The 24,641-nt window shown below is 44.9% G+C and overlaps 1 protein-coding gene across 1 annotated transcript; it reads left to right on the forward strand.

The window, feature by feature from the left end:
• The first annotated feature begins 1,027 nt into the window (after positions 1–1,027).
• Positions 1,028–21,637, forward strand: HSPA9 (heat shock 70kDa protein 9 (mortalin)). Its single transcript, XM_009701578.1, has 16 exons — positions 1,028–1,080; positions 2,453–2,540; positions 2,659–2,840; positions 3,359–3,483; positions 4,670–4,743; positions 4,830–4,936; positions 5,741–5,903; positions 6,576–6,668; positions 8,348–8,557; positions 11,011–11,238; positions 12,048–12,152; positions 13,234–13,351; positions 15,763–15,857; positions 18,128–18,220; positions 19,929–20,069; positions 20,904–21,637. The coding sequence occupies exons 2-16, from the start codon at positions 2,520–2,522 to the stop codon at positions 20,961–20,963; spliced, it is 1,815 nt and encodes a 604-aa protein (XP_009699880.1). The 5' UTR covers positions 1,028–1,080; positions 2,453–2,519; the 3' UTR covers positions 20,964–21,637.
• Positions 21,638–24,641: the final 3,004 nt, after the last annotated feature.

Below are 24,641 nucleotides of genomic sequence, written 5' to 3' on the forward strand. Positions count from 1 at the left end.
CCCCGATGGGGACGGGCCTGGGCCGCGCTCCGGGCCGCTGGCCCCATGGTTCCTTTCAAGTACTGAGTAGATTTTTGTTAGGGAAATTGTTAATTGTGGTGCAGGGCCTAGCAGCAGCTGGTGGGTGAGAGGGGGATAGCGTACCGGGAGTGTGTTCCACAGGCCTGGGTGTATTTTCAAGGATGTTTAGAAGTTGGGTGAATTTGTTCCTCCCCATGTGAAAATGATAGAGGAGATTAGGCTGGGAAAAGCACGTGAAGACAGTTTACAAACAGGCAGGAATACCAAGTCGTGCAGCTATCTGTGCTGGACGTGCTCGTCGCTGTCTCCTGTGCAGGGCAGGTCTCTGTTTTAGACACGGTGTTGGCCTGCTCTGACCAGGTTCTTGCACCCTTATCTGCTCATAGAGTGCAGTTGCGCCAGGTATCTTGAAGAATTAGCAAAACATTCAAGTCTTGCTGTGGTCCTGTTTGTATTAGGATGTTTTTTTAAAAAGTCATTCTCAAAACGGAAAAAGAGATAATGCTTTCAGAGTTCTCCAAGATACTGATTTGCATGTGCAAAGTTATGAGCACTGCAGAAAACTTAGAGTTGCTACGAAATCTCGACTGCAAATTCTTCAAGGGATGTAGTAGATCGTTTGTTGCTGACCATGCATAAGGTTTGAGAAATTGGGTTAATGTTTATCTGCTGCTGTTCATGGAAAGCTGAAGGTTCAGATTTAATTTACCAAAATGCTTTTTGCCTGGTAGCATATTTGTAGACTATTTTGTATGAGGGAAATAGCTCGATTCTGGTAATACAAATTGGGGTTATGCCAGATGAGTAAGTTTAGTAATTGGGTTTTTTATGGCAGTCTGAATCTTTCTCAAATTCTTCTGAGTTTGCGCTCCAATCTTTAAAAATAGAACGTTGTAGTAGGACCATGTTGCTTCAGAAGTTGTCTACCTTTGAAAGTCTTGGCATGAAGATCACTTAATGTTTAAAACTAAACTTTCATTAGAACATCTCTATTTTATAGACATTCTGGAATGGCCTCAGTCAAAATGTTCTCAGAGCAGCATCCAGCAGAAAATACGCGTAAGTATTCCCTTGGTTTTTCATGTTTGGCCTTTTGGTATTTATGTTTACTCTCCTCCTGATACCAGAACTGATTATTGGAGACAGAGATGAAGTAACGGAGCAAAACCAGCAAGATAAAACTAGAATGTATGCATCTAACTGTCCAAAGGCTGTTTCTTTATCTCTTGTTTTTTTCCAGGGAAACTTTAAGAATTGTTCTTCCCTGCTTCTCCCACCACCAACAGCACCCACAAAATGTGGATTGTTGAGATTTGTTTGATTAAAAAAACAAACAAAAAGCCCAAACATTGATGGAACAAATTGTTTTATACAGACATGAAACAAGAGTGATGCATGGCTCCATTTCTCTACAGATAAAGTTTATTTCAAACAGCTCATGCATTTTAATCACTTGTTTTTCTTGTGGCAAGATAATGGGAAGAGTAACAGTTAGTTGTGTAACTTAGTCAGCTGTTTTGTGGCTGCTGCTGATTCAGGACACCGAATGGGAAATGCGTTTGTGTTAGGAAAACTGCCCAGTTCTGGCTGGTGCAGAGAAACCGAGCAGTTGCACATTTCCGAGATCACTGCTTTATGTTATCTGAACTGGAGTTAGAGCCACTTTGCATCTTGGGGAGTGAGAAGGTGATAGCTTGCTAATAAACATGGTCCTGCTCTGCCTTCGGTATGCTATCTTCAGGGATAGAGAAGGCTTTGTTTATACGGCAAAACTGTGATTCAGGAGTTCTCTCTAGCCTTGAAAGGGGTAATACACTCTTCCTGGGAAGGAGGCGGAGGAAGTTCAAATTTGTCATGTGTAAGAGCCACTCCCATTTTTCAGAATTAAATTTGTTGCTCCTCAGGATCAGAAAGATAGTTATCTTTGGCTCTGACTCAGAGAACCCTGCAGGGCTTGAGTAATTTGTTATCTTTGTGTATTCTTCTCTTCATGCTAAGCAATGATAAAGAAACCAATACAATTTATTGTTAGCATTTTGACTCCAGGTGGATGTTTTCAAACAAGTTTGAAAATCAAAAGTAACCCAAAACAAGTCCTGTCTGTGTATGGACTGAATTAGTTATGATTTTGTTATGTCAAAATCTTAAGGGATGTTGGGTATATATGTAGTAAAGAATATTCTGGTGAAGAATAATATTTTATGTGTTTATTAAAACAAGGGAGGATTTACCTATAAGCAGTCTGATTGAAAACAGAGGCACAAGGTTAAATTCCTGTGTAAGAGTGGGAGAACACCTTAGGTCAGAATACAGTTTGTATTTGCTTCAACATCGAGGGAAAAATCACTTTGTCCTGTCTTCAGGGTGGAAAGTTTTTTTGCTATCTAGTTATTTTCCTTTAATTTTATTTTCCCTATAATATGTTTTACAGCTCAGAAGCAATTAAAGGTGCCGTTATTGGAATTGATTTGGGTACAACAAACTCCTGCGTGGCAGTTATGGAAGGAAAGCAAGCAAAAGTAAGAAAATGAATACCAGTTTGCAGTAATGTTATTAGAAGTTGAATGTCCAAATTAGTTCTCGGAGGCAATGTTTTTTGATGGCACCCTGTTACTTTTTTTTTTCTTTTTTACATAGGTGCTGGAAAACTCTGAAGGTGCCAGGACAACGCCTTCAGTTGTTGCGTTTACGGCCGATGGCGAACGCTTGGTTGGAATGCCAGCAAAGCGGCAGGCAGTAACTAACCCACACAACACCTTCTACGCTACCAAGCGTCTCATCGGGCGGCGCTTTGATGACCCTGAAGTGAAGAAGGATATGTAAGTGAGGGTGGAGAGCAATTCCACTACCAACAGGAATGCATAAAATACAATGCTATATAACACGATGTGTTATGTTTTAAAATATAACCCTCTTTTGGGTGAAGTAGTTATGCCCTCATGTCTCAAAGTTTCATTGCTTATAGTTTCAGGGCCAAGCTGTATTTTGCTACTTTAGTGGCTGATCGTCTTAAAGTTTCCAGAGAAGAAGAAAAAAAGCCTCATTGATGCTGTGCAGAATGGTCAGCATCTGCCAATGAAAACTTTTCTCACTCTTGAGGGCATTTACAGTCAATGCTGTATGATCATACCTAAGGTTTATGATTAAATGACTTAGCTGATTAAAAGCAGTAGTAGTATATTTGTACTTCTGGGACTCCCTGGATCTGAGGCTGCTGTTGGCAAGTTCAGTAGTCTTTGTTTAGAACTTGTACCTGTTCATCTGCTGATACTAATTGTAGGGGGTTTGTGCTGTATGCTGATACAGAAACTGAGTGTGGAATTCTTCTATTTTTTAGTAAGAACGTTCCATTTAAAATTGTCCGTGCCTCCAACGGTGACGCCTGGGTAGAGGCTCATGGGAAACTCTATTCTCCAAGCCAGATCGGTGCCTTTGTACTAATGAAGATGAAGGAAACTGCAGGTTGGTACAGTTTGGTCTTTGCCATCTGTGCACACAAATGTGACCTTGGTGCTGGGCCATGGTAAATGGAGGTGCTGCAGCCACAAAGGTACTTTGTGGGTATGGGAATCCTTGTATAGCAGGCCCTTATACGAGGCAGATCGTGGAAGGGTGCAGAGATGGGCTGTTAGAAAGCCTCAAGGAAGATCAATGCCTACCTTAATCTTGAACCTTTGCCAAGATATTAGTGCTTTACTTAAAGCATGCTCTTAGAAAATTGAATACCGATTGAGTTGATACTCAGTTTTAATTGAATGGAATGCACACTTACTCAGAAGGGGGAGCTCCTTTTCCTTGTAAGCTGCAGTCCTTGTGCCTCCCTGGCTGCAGCTGAGCACAGGCTGTGGCAGCCAGGGTTTTGAGTAGCTTTGTTGTTATTCATCTGCTAGATACATAGCAAGAAAGGGAGTGTTGAAGAGACCCTATTTTTGGGGCTGAATGGATAGCTTCTTAGCCAGTGGTGACTTTTAAATCTTCACTAGGGGAAAATATCCATTGACCTGGAGAAATATTCTTTTTTTTTTTTGCCTCCTTTTCAATTCCTAATGTGGTTTCTGGGGAAACGGAGTATAATACCTAGAGGTAGTAGTCAGTAGCTGCCTTCCACAGCCTCGTTTGGTAAGCATTATGCATCCACTGGTAAGTATTTGGAGGGAAGGACTAAAGGTTGTTACTGAAGCTTCATCCAAAGGTATTTTTTGGGTTGGTCTTTTTTTTCCAGTGTTAGGTCCTGGACACTTGCTAAAGCTCCACTCAAGAGTAAAATAGGAGTACGTGGTGTGTGAGTATCTGGATGTGATGAATCTGACTTACTCTGAGGATCGTGTTCCTCTGCCTTAAGCAGAAAACAACTTCAGTCTCACAGACTAAAAAGACAAGTTAAGCTCTCAGATGAATTGTCATTCACTGACTGAATTGTGGAGGTGCTTTGCTGTTTTGTCAGAAGTCTACAAATTATTCCGTGTTATGTGGAAGGACTTGATTTCTGCACAGCTGCTTCTGCGTCTTCCCAGAAAGCACCAAGTTCTTGGGCAGCAGGCTTGTCTTCTGTTCTTAGTTCAGGAAAACGATTTTAAAGTACATAATAACTTGGTGGTATTCTTATCTTATAAGGGTAACTTTCTGGTTTGTCTCCTTTTTCCTCCAGAAAATTACCTGGGACATTCAGCAAAGAATGCTGTGATCACAGTTCCTGCTTACTTCAATGATTCTCAGAGACAGGTACTCACCAAGCTGTGAGACTTTGGGGCTTATAAATGGCATTTAGTTTCTCTCAGTAGTCAGCACTCTGCCTCTTTTTTCCTCAGGCCACGAAAGATGCTGGGCAGATTGCTGGCTTGAATGTTTTGAGAGTGATTAATGAACCAACAGCAGCTGCACTTGCCTATGGTCTGGACAAGTCTGAAGACAAAGTGTAAGTGCCTGTTCATAACACGTACCCTCTCTTAAATAAGCATGCTGTGATTTGCTTTGTAAATGCCTCTTCTGCTCTCTGTGTTTTGTAAAGTCATTGGTTGGAATTCTGCCAAAGTAGACTCACAGCAGTGAGTCAATGCTGTGTAATGTCACCTCTGTTCTATGCCAACCATACTGGTTAAAGAAAGTGAGTTCATAACTTGCAGCTACGACTTAATGATCAAAACTGAGTGTCTAATTATCTTACCGGTAGCGGTGGTGGGTGTGGCTAAGGGGAACTAGGTGAGAGGCTGTCACCATTGGTGCTGAAGTGTAGCACAAGAGGTAAGCTGAGGTTTGGTGCCTGGTATCCACAGCTTGCATCTTCTTCCCTGACTGCGTTCAGCCTTCTGTGGCTGTCAAGGGCAGGGCTTTTGTTACAGATTTTGTATTTATGATGTAGGTTATAGTGCTGTGAAAGCCTCACATTTTTAAAAACATGTTTCATAATGGTTCTGATGTCCCTGCCTTTGTCATTGCACGTGAGTGTGTCCTTTTTTGAAGAAGGAGGAACTGCCCTCTCTGAAATAACAGGCAAGGTTAAGTATTGTGGAGCACATCTTTCAGAGAAGACTTCCACATGGACTCGGAGTGCTCAAGGAACACATACACTGTGTAATTTGTTCACTGCTATCTTTAGAGAGGCTTTTAACTTTAGTGGACAGCAACGTGAATTCTGCACACTTCCTCTCCTGAGGAGAATGATCTTTGAGCCACACAACTTTGTCTAGAAAGTAATGTTTTTCTGCATCTGTTGTTGCAGTATTGCGGTCTACGACTTGGGTGGTGGCACTTTCGATATTTCCGTTTTGGAAATCCAGAAGGGAGTCTTTGAGGTGAAGTCCACCAATGGTGACACTTTCTTAGGTGGAGAAGATTTTGACCAAGCTTTGCTACAGTATATTGTTAAAGAGTTCAAGAGAGAGGTAAGGTATCTCATCATAATTTAATGTTGCCTTACACTGTTTTTCAACCTTGTTTAACTTCCATGGGAGAATGGGGATTTTTCTTAAATTACTAGGACTTGATTTGTAATCTGTGGCACAGTTGAAATTGAAGAGTGTTAGACAGTTGTTAGCCTGGCTTCCAGTTCTTGCACTTGTTTTCTTGAGGTGAAATATTCATCTCCTGGAAGACATAGGATAGCAGAACTTCTCCCTTTTTTCCTCTAGTGTAGCAGGACTACCCTAGACATAGTCTGCTTGCTTTTAGTAATAAAAATCTGTGTGCTGTCACATTCAGTTGGACCAGATGCATACAATATAGGGTTGGCTGTAGGAAACTGCAGTGTAATTCCAACTCCTTTTTTAATTCAGTTTTGGCTTTATATTCTGTGATGCAGCAGCTTTTCCAAGCTTTAATCTGTAACTTACTGTATCATCACTTCCAGAGGAGGGAGGCCTAGCAGATGTTTTTGAAATGCTAAATGTGTTTGCCAGAAGTGAGAGAGATCAGCAGAAGTGCACATACCAGGCTGTATTTCTACAAACATCTTTACAGTCAGGAGCGATAGGAAGGTGAACTGCAATGAAGAAAAGCTCTCCATGACTCCTGTGCAAAAGCTGAGAGTGTGTTAACCCATATTTTTTGTTACTCAGATGGGTGTTGACCTGACTAAAGACAACATGGCCCTTCAAAGAGTGAGAGAAGCATCAGAGAAAGCAAAGTGTGAGCTTTCGTCATCTGTGCAGGTAGGTGGCTGGCTTCAAAGCAGTCCAGTAAAACATTTTGATACCCTGAGTTTTGCATTATTTTTATTTACAAAGCTCTTTGAAATTGTTACTTTTTTTCTTGCGGTGGCCGAACGAGCTTCAAATGGCATCACTTTAACAGAAAGTTCTTTAGCAGGGTAGACTGTTCAGGAGCACAGTTGTCGGAAGGTGAGAATGTTAGCGGGTGCTGCGTTTGACTTTCTTCTGGCGCCATGTTTTCGGATCTTGCAGGGAATGTGACTTTGTTCCCAATTTACCATATATTTCAGAAGTATTGCGGGCATCAGGGAATTTGGCTGCAGCTAGTACTGCTGGGTTGCTGGAAGCACTTGCGGCTTTGTGTGAGCAGTTCCAAAACCTTGGTGCTACTCATTCCACTGAAACAGCAAATTTGTCTAATAAGAAATCATTTGTATAAAGAATCTCTACTTATTTGCCTATGGAAGAGTTGTCTAGACAATGGGCAACATATACTCCCTTTCTTTTTTCTGTCCGCTTTGTATATTAAAGCATTCAAGCATGTCCTTTGTTCACTACTGAATAAGGAGCTGGAGAAGCAGCAAGTTGGGGGTGTAATAGTCTTGCCGAAGTGAAATTAAGGTCAATTATATAGTAATTGAAATGGGGACTCTGCCAATTTCTAGATTCTGAATAAACATTTTTTTTTTTGATGGTGGTCTTTTTGTTGGCTGGTGGGGAGCTCGTAGCAAGGAGTTTAGACCAGTCACAATGGATGCATAGTTCTGCCAGACACATAGCAGGCTCTGTTTTACTAGTTCAAGAGTTGGCAAATGCAGTCTGTTCATACCAGGAAAAACTGAATTCCTTAACTCTTTAGCAGTGAAGGGAAAACAACTTGCTTTTGGCCCTATTTTGCCCTAATATTTTTGACCATGCCACCTATAAAAGTGAATACACACCTCTAGTCAGTAGAAGGGATTTAGTTCTCGTTGTGTAAACTTAATCTCTAGAGCTTAAAGCATTCGTGTTTTTAATTGCTTTGATTTGTAATGTCTTTTGGTGTCAGCATGACTCAGCACTTGAACAAGATGGTTTCAGTGTAAGATTTGACTTAAAAATCCAGCATGTGAATTTGTAAAATAATTCAAAATAGCCATGAAAAGTGGGGATTATGGTCCCTGGCACTGCTGAACTTTGTGTTAAATGGCAGTGGACTGGCTCTTGAACATGAGTTGTTTGCATTTAGAAAACAGTCATCAGTTATTTCCTTCAAGTAGCTTACCGTATATGAAATGTTAGTCATTTGGCAAAATCTTCCGGAACTCTGAAGATGGGCTTTCTTCTGTGTTGTGCTAAAGGAAGAGGATTAAGGTCGTCACTTCTAACATTTCAGCTCTTACCTCCTAGCTATGATAGAAATTTGATTGGCTTTCTTAACAATAAAAGACCTCAAAATAACATGGTATTAAAATTGCAGCTTAACAGTTGTAACCATGAAAAGTGTAACAGAATAATTTTCCTATCGCTTGTCTGAAATATCAAACACAAAAATATGCTTGCTGCCACTTGAAGACTGGGCTGCATGTAGATGCTTCAGTACAGGCAGAACAGAACCTGTAACTTGATCTAAAGCTTGTATGTAGCTGCCTTATTTTCCATTCCTCTTTTTTCACTCCATGTCTGTTTCTGTGCTGCAGACTGATATTAACTTGCCGTACCTTACTATGGATGCCTCTGGACCAAAGCACTTGAACATGAAGCTGAGTCGCTCACAGTTTGAGGGCATTGTAGCTGATCTGATCAAAAGGACGGTAGCGCCGTGCCAGAAAGCAATGCAGGATGCTGAAGTCAGCAAGAGTGACATTGGTGAAGTCATCCTCGTCGGTGGCATGACCAGAATGCCAAAGGTATGAGATAAGTCCCTGTTCCAGGCAAAGCTGGCACAGCTACCCAGTGCTTTCTGTTAAGGGTGATCTGTAACAGCGAAGTTGGGAGTCTGCTAACTTCAGAGCTCCAGCAGCTGAAGGCCCCCAGGAGCAGAGCAGACATGCGAAGTAGTTGCAAAAGCAGTGACAAGGGACTCTCTCGTCCTGTTTAATTAGCTCAGCTTGGATCTCGGGGCTGAGTTGCACTTTACAAAGATAAGTGGGAGGTATCAGGAGTTGAAAATTCAACTTGACTTTGATGTCATAAGCAGCATTGTTCAGATACACAGGGTATGATCTCTTGTTGTGGTCGTCAGCATGTGATAAAGGTACACTTCAATGACAACAACCGATCCGTAATCTTTGCCTTCCAGTGGATTTTTTTTTTCTCCCTGTGTAGAGCACTTAGAGCTAGCTGCGAAGAAACTGCACAGAACAGCTCTGTTACCTGCTGGTTGCGTGTATTCAGCTACCTGTTTGAGGCTGAGTGTTGTCAAGCATACTTAACTGGGTGTTCCAAACGCTCAGTACCTAATACCTGGCTCTTGTGTTCTGTGGTGATAAGCACCAACAGATAACTTAGAAGCTTGCTCTGCTGACAGGCACAGTCTTGCAGATCAGGTGCTATCTACTGGTGATTGACTACTCTTGTTCATAGCAGTGCGGATGAGTGCTTAGCTCCCCTGAAGTCAGAGCTGAACATGTATGTGCACTGCCCTCTTCAAGGGTGCAACTTGTCCTTTTCTACAGAAATCATCAAAATCTCATTCCATAGGGATCAGTCAGGCTTGGGCTATTTGTTTGCTGTTAAGATCTGTGATTTGTGGGTCTTTCCTTTCTAGAACAGTAGGTGTGTACGTGGTCCTGCTTGGGATTGATTTGGGGTTTGGTGGTGGGGTTTTTTCTTCCCTGTATTAAATGAACCTGGTTGCTGGAGGTGATATTAGTGTGTACAGAAGGTCAGCCAGGCAGGGGAACCAGAGCAACAAGATAAACAAGCTGCTGCTCTGGCCAAAGCTCAAGTGGAGTAACTGTGCTATACCTTCCCAAAGTCCCTGCTGTTCCAGCTGGATAAAGGAGAAATGGTGTGGTTAGCTATGTATAAAGCGATGAAAAACACATCTAGAAGTGGGGAAGCCCTTCCTGAAACACTGTGTATCCTCTGGGGCTGGAACACTGTACTTAAATACTGATTTCAATTTTTATTATTATTTTCTTACTTTTTTACCCCTATTGATAACCCCCAGCATTTGTGGCTTTGAGCTTACATAATGCTTTCCTGAGTTGTCTATAGTTACAGCTTAGGCTCCAAGATCAGTGCCAATATGTTGCACACAGCACAGAGCCTTATCTCGTGTACGTTGTTGTGTTCGCTTCACCCTGCTAGGAGGGAACGTGCTGCCTTTGGAGCTCTCACGCGGCCAGTGCTCCAGGAAACGTACAGTGGGTGGTTAGAAGTAATGTGTCTTTTGTACTGTAAAATACGCCTCCAGAGGGAAAGACTTGCACTTAATTATATGCTCATACATAAAGTGTTTTCCTCTAATGAACGTTCCTGGCAGATGTCTCTTGGCTTAAGTGCAGAGGAGTTGGACATTTGCTTACAGCACAGTTTTCAGGCACATCATGCTCACCTGTGCCTAACAAGTGCACTCAGAGGGGAGGGAAGCTGTGAGGGGGAACAGAGTCCCACACCCTTCTCTTGTAAAGCAGAGGAGCAGAGTACTGAGCTGTGCTCTGGTGCAGACACCTTATTGCCTTCCCGCCTGGATACTTCAGCAGTAAATCTGTTGCAGTCATGAGCACATCCTTCTGAAAGGGCAGAGCAGTGAAAAGCTAATAATGCAACTTGGACTGTCTGCTGACGTAGCAAATGTACTTCTCTGGTCAAACAGCCCATTAAATAAAGGGTTTGAAAATACTATACTTCACACAATTTCCTCTTTTTCCTTTATTACACACAAACAAGATGAACTGTCTTTCTGCTCTCATTTTTTTTTTCCCCTGTGCTCTGCCTCCACAGCTGTACAGTCCTTGACAGCTGTGTTCTGCCCAGTGTTGCCTTGTACAAGTTCCTGGAGAGCAGTCCTTGACTCCCGCTTGATAAGCGTGGAGTGATCCCTTTTGAATATGGCTGGGCTTTGTGAAAGGACTGCTCTAAGTTGTCTTGCAGCTGGCAAACTTCATTGCAAGAAAGTCTACAGAGAAGGGGTTGTCCATACTGAAATGAGAGCAGTTAATAGGGTGCATGGAAGATGGGGAATTAGGGAGCAGTCACAAGTCTGAAGCTTAGTATTTCTGTTATGGCACAGAGTTATGTGGTAGCGGGAGCATAAAGATACAAACCTTTAGCCAAGGCTGGCATTTCTTGTGACCGCAGCACTGGGTGGTAAATGGTTTGCTCTGCATACGAGCTGTGCTTTCTCTCCATTTAGGTGCAGCAGACTGTACAGGATTTGTTTGGCCGCGCTCCTAGCAAAGCAGTTAATCCTGACGAAGCCGTTGCTATTGGTGCAGCTATTCAAGGTGGTGTGTTAGCTGGTGACGTTACTGATGTGCTGCTGCTGGATGTAACTCCCCTCTCCTTGGGGATTGAGACACTGGGAGGTGTCTTCACAAAGCTCATCAACAGGAATACTACCATACCAACTAAAAAGAGCCAGGTACAAATTGACTCTAGATGGGTGGGTCTTTGGTGGTGGTCTCAAACACTCAATGAAGGCTACCCAAAGCATCCCAGTAGATAGTCTTGTCTCCTCATCTGGCAAGGAAAAGGAGTGTAAAAATCTGGTTTAATGTCAGCCACTGAGTATCTCTGTTGATTATTATTGTGCCCAAGAAGGGGAGGTAAGTGTGCCAAGATGCCCCAGGATGTTTGTGGCCTGGGCAGGATTGCAGTGTGTGTGCCATGATGTTAACTGTCAACACATCATTCTGAAGAAAAATTGTGTGGAGACCTTCTGTAACTGAGCACCACACCTGTTTGAGACCACCTTTCTTGGTCTGCATACCTCGGAGGGGTTGGTTTTTTTCCTGTGTTTGTAAGGCTCTAGTAAACTTGGGTGTGATCCTTTGTTTCACTTTGCCTTGTCTGGGTCTGCTGGTGTGTGCCCTTACTGATAACGCTTGTTCTGTCTCGGGCGTGGGATTGGGGCAGGACTCCTGCTGCTTCAGGAGGAAATGTTCTGGCAATGTGGCTGGCTGTCTCGGGAGCCTGCTGCTGGCACGGCATTGCCAGTTTTTGCGTGCTGAAGCACGTATAGGACAAAGATGCCAGCGAGCTTGGCTGTTGCTAGTCTTAGTGCCTCGTTTTGTCAGAGGAACAGGGCAACAACAAGCATTTAATGATTCTTTATCTCTTCAAAGTAGCTTCTCTTTATTCCTTTCCTTCTTTAGTCAGCTTGTAACTGCATCAGTTCATGTGTTGCAATTTACTAGCTGTCCAGCAACTCTTTCTGTTCCTTTTCCACAGGTGTTTTCTACAGCTGCTGATGGGCAAACTCAAGTGGAGATTAAAGTATGCCAGGGAGAGAGAGAAATGGCTAGTGACAACAAACTTCTTGGCCAGTTCACGTTGGTACGTTGGCTACTCAGTATTCATGACCTTAGACTTGACCTTCTTTGAGAAGTTCAAAGCCTTCTCCATTTCAGCTGACCCCTGAAGGCAGTGTTGAGGGGGAGTCATCTTACAGAAGGCATTTGACCCTATTTGTAGTAAAAAAGCAGTCTCTAAAGGCACAGCCTGGTTCTGGGACAGCCTTTCAGTGGCAGGGGAGCAACTAGCAGCTAAGATGGAGCTCCAAGTTTCTAAGCAGTCTTCTGTGGCGCAGTGGCTACTGCAGCTTTAGGGCCTGGTCACCTAAAAGGGCGCTCTCTACTTCTGGGCACAAAGAGCTACGAGTGTTCTGCAGTACCAGGCCTGTGCAGCAGCTAACCTGCATGCTGGCCTTTCCTCTGGTGTTGCAAAGACAAGGCTTGGAGCAGGCTCCACGATACCCACAGTCCCTAGGGTAACCCATTTCTAGCCTAGTTCTGCCTTTCTGTGAACGCCTGTGGTACCGCTCTGCTTTCTGGAGAGTAGATGTACTCCAGGGATTCATGTGCGCAGTATGTGGCTACCTAACCAGCTCCATACGCAAAATTGATTTGGTCAGTGTTGGAAAAGTTTGACACTTTTATAATTCCGTGTCCAAACTTGCTGTTGCTAGGGAGAGCCCTGCAGAAAGGAAGGGCTTTGCCTTTCTTTTGTACTTTTGAAGGAAGCTGTACTGCCTGCCACTCTTCTAAAACAGTAGCCTCAGAGGTAGTCGATGAAGTCTAGTTATGTCCAGAATTGAGGAAATAGAGAGTGCTGCCGTGTCTGTGGAAGAGGGACTTGTTTAGCAATAAAGCAGAACATGTGTCACCTTGAAACCAAACTTGGGGGCTGCCTGTCACGGTTTCTGTGCACTTGTCCTGGGTAGAAATCTGTATCCTGTTAAATCTGTCAAGGTACCACTAATTCGCCCCACAATGCCAATAGGTATTTAGAGGGCTTGGCTTTAACAATTAGTTAATTCAACTGATGGATGACCAACGTAACGTGCCCAACGCTGAAGCCTTGTACCCTGAGCTCAAGTCCATGTGGGAGCTAACGGCTAAGCACTTCTCATTCTCAGGTTGGGATTCCTCCAGCGCCGCGAGGAGTGCCCCAGATAGAGGTCACTTTTGACATTGATGCTAATGGTATCGTTCACGTGTCAGCCAAGGATAAAGGCACCGGACGCGAACAGCAAAGTAAGTGCTCTGGAATGCTGCCTAGGGACAAGGAGGAAAGGTGTGGGGCAGTGATGGTGCCATAGCACGCTGGGAAGCGAGGGTGACACTAGGTGACACCAAACGTATTGGAGTGCTGCCTTGATGGGCATCTCGCAGCCCAGAGATGGGGACTGCAGCATGTTATTTGATTAAGAGTAAGGACGACACAAACAATCTGTTGCCAGTGCAGCATAGATGCAGTTGAAGTCATCTTAGCCTCCTCTGGAAAGGAAGGCAAAGAGTTACTGTAAAATGAAGTAGGGAACGGGAGAAGTGACAACTGACCTGTAGTTTCATTTTAAGGAAGCAAAGCTTCTGTAAACACATAGCACTCTATTGCCCTCTGTTAGCTGGCTGACAGAGATTGCCACCAACGGATGCTCTCTCCTTGCACGTTAGGCAGAGATGGAGCAAGGAAGTCCTCGCTGGCAGGGTTTTACCATGTCCCAAGTCATTTTGCACTGTATGACAGTCCTTTCTTGGTCTTGCCGTCGGCTGTGATGGCTATAACAATGTTTCTGCAGAGTGCAACTGTTCCCTGGGGTTTCCTGTCTGTATCAGTTATGCCTCAGTCCCCAGAGAGGCGTTCGGTGTACAGGCTGACTAACTGAGGGCTCACGGGTGTTTGTGGAGTGGTTCTCCTGCTGCTTTACAGGGGTGTCCTGTGTCACTGAGGAGCTCAGAGCAGTGACGTTCTGCCCTACGTTACCCTGAAGGGACAGAAACTGGGGTTTGGGAATTCAGCACCTTGTACAGGTGGTTCTTGAGCTGTGTTCCTGGTCATGCTATTCCTTTGGGAGTGCCCTCTGCTAACACACAAAGAGATTGCTGTTTGTTTGAGGCTGCCTGCATGAAGGTGCCAGCTTTTAAGGGAGAAATGGAATTGGGAAGATCCCTGTGGAATCCAAGGCACGTCATGTACAGCTGAACAGATTGGCCCTGTGCTGAGACACTGTTTTGTTTCTAATTACTCCATTACAAAGATCTTGAAATTCAAGTATTTTGAAGCAGCAGGTATTTTGCATAATGACCTTGTTCATTTTCGTCCATTTAGGCTGAAAAAGTCCCTAAATGGCAGGAGGCTTGAGGCCTTGAAACTGTCAGTATATTTTGCTCTGTAGCGCAATGAAATGTTAGGCCCGATGTTCTGGGGTAGTTAGTGACACAGCTGACATTTTCTAAAGCTCTGTTGTGGGCTCAGAAATTGAAGCATTTGTAGATTCCCCTGATACGAAATAGATCTCTCTTGTGCCTCTAACTGGGAAGCCTCTATATTGCCCTTCAGTTGTTTCTTGGGAGCAACCACTTGAGCAATCAAATGCATGCTCTAGTTAAGAAAAATATTGTTAACTCTGTATTGGAAGCTTGAAGGTATGTGCTCTTCTTAATCATGCTGCTGCTTGACTTTTGGCAGAAATTTGTTACCAAAAACACACTGCTTGTTACTTTGGTTTCCTTGTAGATTTTTCAGCGTGTGGCCTCTCAGTAAGTGTCTCCTGATAATAGGCAACCAGAATTTTTTATCTGCCTGCCTGTATGCAGGCATGGTCCTAATTATAAAGCTGAACTGCTCATCACACATCTGCATCCAAAGGACACGTGTGTGTGTGTGTCTTTGTTCAGGGTTTTGTACCACTGACAAGTATTACATAGAAAAATTATTTCTAATGAGGATCTTGATAAACACATTTTTTGGACTTTGCAGTATCCTGGATGTTGATCCTCTCTTTTCTCAATGAAGTCGTGCTTTACTGCAGAAATTAGTTTAAGTCTAGACTATACTTTTTGGCACTAATGGAGGCGGGGCGGGGGAAAGGGAGGAGGGACACCTTAGAGCTTGCCCATAGAATCACACTCTGTTTCACTTAAGGGCAGGGTGAGGAGCTGGGTGGGGTACGTTGTCTTATCCTGCTACCAGCCTGGGCTGCTTTCCAACAGTGAAAGGAATCTCTGTACCCTGGTAAAGCAGTTCCTTCTGTTTGGATTTTTTTGTTGTTGTTGGTTGGTTAGGTTTTTGCTGGTTTTTTTGGGTTTTTTTTAGTTTTGTGCTTTTAACCTGCTAGAATGCCCCTTTTGGTTTGGGGGCTTTGTGTGCACATTCACTTTCCAGGAGGAGTAACTGAAGAATGGTCAAAGTGACTCGCAAACCAGCGGACAGGAAATGTCTGGCAGAGCTGGGGCGTTCATAGATCTAAGATGTCAGGCTTTTATCTTGCCAGCAGCATGACTGCCTCTTCAAAGACTAGGCTGTCTTTGTACTGCCCACAGGGTCTTCACAGGTACAGAGTCCCTGAGCATAGCAGCTGCCATTGAGAAGGTTTGGGAAATAATACTCTCCCTTCCTCAAAGATGAGAGCACATTCTTTATTAATGCTTCTTCTCTAATGCAGTTGTTATCCAGTCTTCTGGCGGCCTTAGCAAAGATGAAATTGAGAACATGGTGAAGAATGCAGAGAAATATGCAGAGGAAGACAGGCGAAGAAAGGTAATGCGATTATTATGGTGTCTTCCAGCTAGCATTGTACCTGCTGGTTACTGCTGTTTTGTGCTATTAACTGTGCCCACCTTTGAAGGAGCTGTGGGCTCTGGTCTGTGTGGTGTTGAGCTGTTTGCTTGTGCAGTTATCCAAATACCTGCTTCCTTGTATGCAGTTTACACTCCAGAGTTGCAAGAAGGTGTATGCAGAGGCATTTGGATCTTGGGTTTGGGTTGGGTAACTTGCCCTGTGTGACTAGCATTTGAATTCCTCCCTGAAGAATTCCTGGGATGTGGAGGCAGCAGTAAGCGAATTCACCTGCCTGTTACTTATGACAAACAGCTTTGCAGCTCTAGTTATGTTTTTTGTCAGCAATGCCCTTTACTGTCCGCCTGCCTGTTAACCTTGGCTGTTTATTTGAAGCTAACCTACTACAGCTGGGCTCTCTCAGTCATGTTCCATCTAAGTGGAGGCAGTATGGGGATATTTAAGCTACTTTCTCTGAGTTTATTTTAAAGCTTAATTTATAGAACTTGCCAAGCAAAGCTGCACCTCAGCCTCTTCCTTCAAGTGGGAAGTTGCTTTCCATAGTCCATGAAGTCTCACTGTGGCATCTTGAATGCTATATTCATCTGAGTGCAGTATTTGCCCTCAGTGCAGGTGAAGCCGTCAGGAGGCGTTTGAAAGCCCCACTGACTTTGTCAAGAAAAGACTGACGCTTGCCATGGTTGAGTGGCTGAACCTGTGATATACATAGGTTTAATGGTTGGAACTAATTGGTTTAATGAGGGTAGTACTAATGAATTATGCTACTAAATATAGAGCATTGATTTTTTTTTTTAAGCAGACAAGCAGCAGCTTACTCTGGGATATGGCAGCAGCATATGTTTAGCGATTGCTGAAACTGGCACACTGAATTAATGCACTTTGTGTTCTCCTAGCCTGTAGAAACCTGTCTCAGGTGTTCAGGCAGCGCTGTAAATCTTGCCCTCAGTAGTGAAGGGATCAGAAGAGGACTGAAGGGGAGAATGCATGGAATAAATTCATGTAAAGCAGCATCGCCTTGCCTCAGAACCTCTAAAGCCACAAGGCATTGGCTTACTAGCATTTGTAGGTTAGACAGAGAACCTTTAAAGACCTTGGTCTGAAAGTCCTGCTGTTTAAATAACTGCATCATTGCCGTGAAGTGTAGGTGGTGGCCTAGTGTTCAAAGAGGCTGCACTGAAAACTTTTTCCTGTTGCCTTACCTTGACTTTGTACCTTAAATTGGTGTATGAGTTCTTCCCTGTTGTAGTCCTGACGTGGGACTCGTCTCTGTCCAGTGACCTATCAGATGAAGGTGATTAGGTTGCTTTCTTAACTAACACTTCTCTTCACTTGTGTAACTAATTGTCAAAATTCCTTGTTAGACTTTTCTGATCGTGGTTTTACTGCCACGGAAGTATCATGAATGCATAAACGGAGTTATCACTCTGCTGGACTCGGCATCCTGCTGTGAACTTTGACACCCCACAAGGAGTGAAGACATAGTGTAGAAACAAAATTATTTTTATCAGCTTTCCAGTGTAAGTGGTTAGTCTCTGGAGAATATTATCACACCTTTCTTCAGGTAGACTCTTCTTTCAGATGGAGAGAGGGCTAGGTGTCCTGGAGACTCTTGCTGATGAAATAGTTCATGTTGACCCTGGGACTGAATTACGTCTCAGCAAGACGACTCCTCCTCTGTACTTACAGCCTGCCCTGGCGGCTTTGCAACAGTAACATTGGAACTGCTATTCCTTACCTAGCACAGTGGGGTTTTTCCACTGTTGAGATGTTAGAAGCATTTGTAATAAGGGGACATGAGTAAAACAGCCCAGCATTTTAGTTGTCTCTAGTACTCTTGTTGCATGAAGAAGCTTAAGAATGTTTTCCAAAAGCTCTGTTGCTTTCCCGAGGAGCAGAACGTGCTGTGCTGTCTCTGCAGTTGCTGGCTTTTTCAGTGTGCCAACAAGTCATGCTGCATTAGTTGTTTCTGCTTCCAGGGAAGTGAGTTTGAGTGTGAAACATGAGGGCTGACTTGCTTAGACTGCCTATTTGGGCTTTCTGGTGCCAGAATGCATCTAGAATGGTTTGCTTGCGTTTCTTCTTGCTTCCTTACCATTAAGAAGGACCCTGGGTGGGAACTAGAATGGAGTTTGGCAGTTTTGAGGAAAGAAATGTCAGGTGTGAGTTCATATGTACACCACTTGAATCACCAGTGATGTATGCAGTAGGCCCTGATGAGCTTTTTTACCCAGGAACGTGTGGAAGCTGTAAACATGGCTGAAGGCATCATCCATGATACAGAGTCTAAGATGGAGGAGTTCAAGGATCAGCTGCCAGCAGATGAGGTAGGTGGTTTCTGATCCTGTAACAGTAAAGGAGCTAAGATTCCTTACTAAATCTTTGCTCAAATTCTCACGTAACTCCCAGCTGGCTCTGGCCAGTGGCACCAACTCTGTGCATATTTCCATGCTGTGTAAAGATGGCACAGTCATCGACCTCTGGTTTTTGCACTTGAGGAGTGGGGTGAGCGTGGCTGATGGGAGGATGTAAGGACATACTTAAAAGAACATGGTTTGGATAATAGCAAATATCCAATTTCAAAGTGCGAGTTCAGTGTCACTGAAGATCTGAGAGCCTGGGAAGCTGTTAATGAAAGGTTTTTGCATGAATTATGTCCTTGGCTTGGCCTTGCGATGATTTGATAAGAACTGTGACCTATGTGAGGAGAGTTTTGCTCAAAAGCTAGAGATTATGAACAGTCCCTGCGAGTGTGTTAGCAGAGGGACAAAGGCAAAACTGCTGCACAGTCCTGGCACTACATACACAGCACCCAGGAACTTGGAGGCAATGAAAATTACTGTATCCTCACAACTCCTAGCTTTTTTTTTTTCTGTCTTTGAAGTGAAGTGGAAATTTAGTATTGAAAGAGTGCTTTTTATACCATTCTAAGTGACAGTTTAATTTCTGCGTTAAAAATTTCAAAAGTCAAGTTTAAAACAGATAGCACAATCTTCAAATTAACAACTCTTGGAAACAGAATAAAAGGGCTCATAGGGGCTCTGTGAGGTGTCTGAGAGAACAAGATGGTAATTTATTGGTAAGTAGCCTCTGATCAGTTTAAATGCTGTTTTTCAGCCTAGCTCCTGTCTCTAGGATGGATGTTGGCTGACTCTGTGTTTGGGATTATGATCACTGGAGTTTTCTCTCACAGAGCCTAAATCCCTGTTCCTTGCAGGGACTGTTCCCTGTAATACTTTTTTGGGGTAATCCCAAGGGAAAGCAGGTAGCAGTGCTTGGAAGAAGCCCTGTGCTGTCTGGGTGGAGATGGTGGCCTGACGCAGGCGTCGTTGAGCGCCTTCCCCTTCCTGCGGGTCTGCATGAGAACTCTGCCCACGTTTTGACAGCGAATGCTGCTGAGCAAGCACTGCCGGCACAGCTGTCCCCCAGTAACCTCGCTTTTCCAGGCCTGCCTCTCCAGCAGCATGCCAGTCTGACAGAGAAATGCCAGACTGTGTGGAGGGTTTGACAGATGGCTACAGGGGCTGGGATGAGACCGTATTGCTTTAGTTTTGCCTCTCTGCTCCTCCTCCCACGTGCAACAAGGGATTAAACAGGGTGGTGAACAGCCTTACTCGTTGGCTTTCTGACAGTGCCTGAAATATAGATGAAAAACAGCTTTCTTTTCCCTTTACCCCAGTTTCTGGGGTGGCTGACTCACTGGTGAGGTGTGCCAGGGAGAGCGGCTCTCATCCTTGGCGGGCTGTTCGGTCTCTGCAGGGCTTTCTGTCCTTGGCACCTCTGCTGAGACAGCAAACAAGAGGATCCATTAATGCCAACTGTGGCACATTTAGTGAAGTGGACAGGTGCCCATTGGGAACTGAGCACAGCCCTAGTCCCTGCAGACCGTATGGCTCAGTTTGAGATGTAACTTCATGGCTTCTGCCAAAAAAAGGTAGTTTTGCTGTGGCCAATAGGTGGGTGAAATGACAGGAACAAGATTCTCGGTGAATGAAATGCAGGATTTCATCATGTTTTTTTGTGACTTATTTGCAGTGCAACAAATTAAAGGAAGAAATTGCTAAAATGAGGGAACTTCTGGCTCGTAAAGATACTGAAACGGGAGAAAACATCAGGCAGGCAGCAACCAGCCTGCAGCAGGCTTCCCTGAAACTCTTTGAAATGGCATACAAGAAGGTAGGTTCACGGTCACTTCCATTTTACAGCCCTCAGGTGGGGAGGGGTGAGTCGGGACACCACACATGTAGGTAAGAGCTGTGCTCCGAGGTGGGGCCTGGTCTCAGTGCTGCTCCCTCCAAGTGACACTTGCTGAAGGGACAGCTGTAGAAAGTCGGGTAGAGTTGAAGACCTGAAATCTTGGCCTGAAGTCTAGGTGGCCTGCCTCCCAGGCGGCGTCTTACGTTACTGTACATGGTCACATGGAAAAGCGTTGGAAGCTCTTACTAAGGAGCATCAAGAAGAGCGTGGACAGGGCTTTCCCCTCAGTGTGTAGAGTGCCTAAAGAAGTAAAGTAACGTCTGGACTTACTTTTAAGGATGATTGTAAAACAGGCTTCCTGTTCAGTCTGCCTAAAATTAGGGTAGTAAGGCCATTGGGATTTTCTTCTCAATATCCTTCCCAGGGAAAGGCCCACCCATTTAAGCCCTGGCAGGTCTGTACTTCACCTGTCCAGGGAAGTCTCCTAGGATGGAGGTGGCACGCTCTGCCCAGGTGACCTTGGTGCTAAGCTGTGGCAAGCTGCTTTTCTGATGGCAGACTGGAAATACTCAGTGCTGTGATGTAAGTGTAAGTGTAAAAAATGAAAGTGTAAATAATGGGAAGATAATTTCCTGCCTCTTAGTAGCAGTCATGCAGAGATGAAGATTGTTTCCATTCTGCAGTGGACAATTACCCTTTTGACTGAAGGAAGGGTTTCTTCAACTAGAACTATCCTAAGCAGCTAGCTAGGAAAAAAATGTCTGGGAGAAGCATTTTGTTGTCACTACAACTAATAAGCCAACTCTTTCACAGATGGCCTCAGAACGAGAGGGTTCTGGAAGTCCAGGGGATCAGAAAGAAGAGAAGCAATAAGAAGTCTCTGTCTTGCCTTGACTGGAGTATGAAGAAGAGGTCGATTTTCTTGACGCTTGGGAGAGAAGGGACCTTCCTGAGCAGCAATGGGCAGAATTCAGACTTACTGTGTTTTTGCAGTATTCTATATATAAAATTCTTTAATGTATAAACTTAGTGATGTGTCTGCTAGATAAATTGTCACTTGATGAAAGTTAATTCATGCCAGACAAAGTTAGGAGTTTGGCCCCATGGTATTCAACTGAGGTACCTGGGGACTCGCTGATCACTTATTTCTGATACTTGACACAATGGTGTACTAAATCTGATATCAAAGTTTGGAAACCATGTCACTAAATTAAAGGGTGGATATGGAAGTCCTGCTGGAACTGGGAGGAGAGTAACACCTGTATGGACCCTCCTGGTGGATCTGAGTACTTGGGAGTGGGTACTAAGGCCTGTGAGCAGCAGGGATGAGGCTGCTTACATTGCTGGAGAACATTCAGACCTGCAGCTAGGTTAGTACCCTTGTTCTGAAGGAGGGGGGTTACTTCAAATTCAGCTGTAACATTATTTCTTACAAAAGAGGCTATGTGGAAGTTAAATACTTTGCTTGTCTGAGCCTTCTGCTCCATCCTGTGTCTGTTCTCTGCTTATGGTAAAGCAATTTCCTTGATAATAAAACTGTTACTGGATCCATTCTGGATTTTTTAAAATAAAAGCAGAAAAGTACCCAACATGGAGTTCTTGGTATCCTGGCCTTTGATGGAGAACATGAGCGTGTTAACTGCCCACGAGAGCTCCTGGAGGGGAGCAGTCCGCCAGCTGTAATGGCAGCAGCTTCCTGGAACGTGTGCTTCATCCATGGGCAAAAAGAAGGTATCGTGTCAGGTGAGGGTCCTTCCCTTCCGAGAGTATCGGATGGCTGCTGCACTCAGGAGGTGCCTGAAGCCCCGCTGTGATCTGCGGTAGCAGTGGGTCTTCAGGCGCTCTGTGCTTGGGCTCAGCCTTGTGAAATGGACTGTAGACTCAGAGCAGCCGTTGCCCACGGCTGCTTCTAGCAACCAGATCTTCCAAGGAGGTGCAACCTCCTTGCCGCAATAGATTGCCTATTCTGTTACTCTGTGTGTGTGTAATTGACTGGAAAGAAAATGCAAAGTTTACAGCTGTTTTGTCCTGACAGCTCAGATATTTAGGAGGGAGGAGAGGATTCTTTTTTTTCTGGCACTCTAGACAGTTTCCTAAAATAAGAGAGGCTATTAGGGAAGGCTACAAGTCTTGAGTGTGAACTTTTAAGTTATGGACTGGAAGGGACCAAGACTGCTCTCCCCAGCAGTCCTAGCAAGAAGGACTGGAAGCAGCTTCCACTTTACTCAGCCTAGCCCATTGAAGTGGACAGAGTCAGGGGAAAAGAAACTTTAAAGAAATCTAACCATAAAGTGAGAGGGATCTTGAAGCATTTTGGCCTGGGCATAAAAGAAGGTGAGGCCGGGGCCTGGTGCAGCCATAGGAGGAGGTAAGAGGCAATGCTTTAGGTGCCTGGCCTGCAGCATGGGGGAGGCCGGTGTGCAGGGGGCTCTTCACAGCAATTTGGAGTGTTAAGCTGCCTTACTTCAGGTGGACCGAGGCGTTCGAACCCAAAATTCAGTGCTTTGCTTCCAGCAGGGGAGTCAGTGGGGTCTGGGGACCCTAACTCTGCTGTGGCTGTTTATGGGGAGGGGAGCAGAGCGCGGTGCAGCATGCCTGGCTGGTTGTGTGAGAGTAGGTCTTCCACAAGTGGCCAGGTGACACAAATTGCTTGTACGTGGGTCCAGGTCCTGGTTTCTTGGGGGAGTTTTTTAAGTGGCAGGGCTTTATTTGTTCCAGGCAGGTAATGGCAGGCTGAGGCATACTTAGATTGTGTGACCAGGATGGTTTCCTGGAAGTTTTGAGAAACGTGGCTAAGGACATGTACATTCTCAGCAACTGCTGCTCCCAAGAGCTGTTTGTGCCATCTCGGTGTGCAACTGCCTGTGTCGTAGGTGTGAAGCTATGTGCTTCAGTACGTGGGTCTGGTAATGGCAGGGAGCACTTGGCCATGCAGCTCCTGAGAACAATCTCCTTTATAAAACTTGATTGCACATGACTTCAGTCCTGAATTTCCCTCTGCTGCTGCTCCTGTCAAAAGTGATCCCCTGGATAACAAAAAAGATAAGGAATTCTCTAGCAAAGTGAGTTGGGTATTTCAGGTGCTTGAAAGGAAATGTCCTTAAGTGAAACAGTTTAAAAACCATCTTCTGTGGAAGCTTTTCCTGGTGCCTCCCTGAAACTGCAGCCAGATGTTCCTGCAGCAGAGCCAGGGGCAGCCCAGGACAGCGCTGCTCCTCGCATGCTCTTACCTCTCTTCTGGGCTTGTAGTGCCGGCAGGGCAAAGGCGGTGGATGGGTCACCATCTCGCAGCCTCCAGGGTCCTGAATCATTGATTGAGGTTGGCTTCTACTTCTTCAATGAATTATTTTCCCCGTCACAGTTTAAATACATCTTTCATAGATGTTCTTTATTTTTTAATGCACTGTTCTTAGCTCCTCCTTTATAAGCTAAATTATTGAATTGGGGAGGGAAAAGTGAAGTCAGGTGCTGTGTGTCATGCTGAGAACAGTTTCTTGCTGTGAAAAACTGCCAGGAAGGCAGGAGATGCAGCAACTGGGCTGTTATCTCTTGTCAAAAGGAGCGACTCCTGTCCCGAGGAGTTAACTGCTGCCGTCCCACTGCTGGAAGGTATCTGTCAGCACCGGGAGAAGGGGTGTTTGGGGTTCATTGCCTACGGTCGTTGTCCGTGTAGGCTGATGCTCATCTTAGGAAGCCCGTAGCCCCAGCAGTGCTGCAGCTCTGGACTAAATTGCTGATCTGTGTATGACAGTAATTAGGAAGTTTTCCACATGTTCTTTGGGGGAAGAAGGTGACCGAGTGATGATTGTGCTGCGTGTTTCCACCTGCATGCATCCCGTTGCTGTGTGGGTGGGAGCAGGTCAGTGCAAGGCACAGCCTCCTCGGGCTCTCTAAGTCAAGCTGCCTTAAAATAGTAACATTCAGTAACGTAAACGGGACAGGTGATGGTAGATTCCAGCGTCACAGCTCCTGCCTGACTTTAATAGGGGAGAAAAGGCTGAGATTTCAATCAGGTGCAGGGTATCTCCAGCCTGCAGCAGCTTCTTTTCCTTTCCTAAAAGCGTTTTCCCCCAGCTCAGGACAGCCGCAGTGTGCCTGGTGACAGGGACCTGCTGTGTTGCCTGTACAGGCAGGAGATGCTCGGCTTCCTTGAGGATTGCAGTACCACACAGGAGGAAAGTGAGATGGAGTCTCTCCCCCTTCTCCGCAAGAGAGACTACCAGCGTGCTGTGAAGGCACGGCTCCTTTTTAAAACACCTCTCTAAATAGCACAGCAGCGTATTGAAAAAGTTCTCTCTACATTCAGTGTCTCTGCCCCCGTGGCTGCTCTCGGTTCCCTCCTCGTTCCTGCGGAGCTGTGCCGGCTGTCGGAGACAGGCGCTGCTCGGCATCTGTGTCAGCCAGCCGGCGGGAGAGCTGCGGGGGGAACGTGGCAACGTCTGCCGTGTCGGGAAGGCTGGAGCAGAAAGTGCCACGGCAAAGTGGGTGCATCGGGCTGGGAGGTGGTAACTGGGGTGCTCAGAGGGTGCTTTTTGGAGTAGAGTCCTTGGA

Source organism: Cariama cristata, unplaced genomic scaffold, assembly GCF_000690535.1.
Source record: "Cariama cristata isolate BGI_N322 unplaced genomic scaffold, ASM69053v1 scaffold8246, whole genome shotgun sequence".
NCBI classification, from domain to species: domain Eukaryota; kingdom Metazoa; phylum Chordata; class Aves; order Cariamiformes; family Cariamidae; genus Cariama; species Cariama cristata.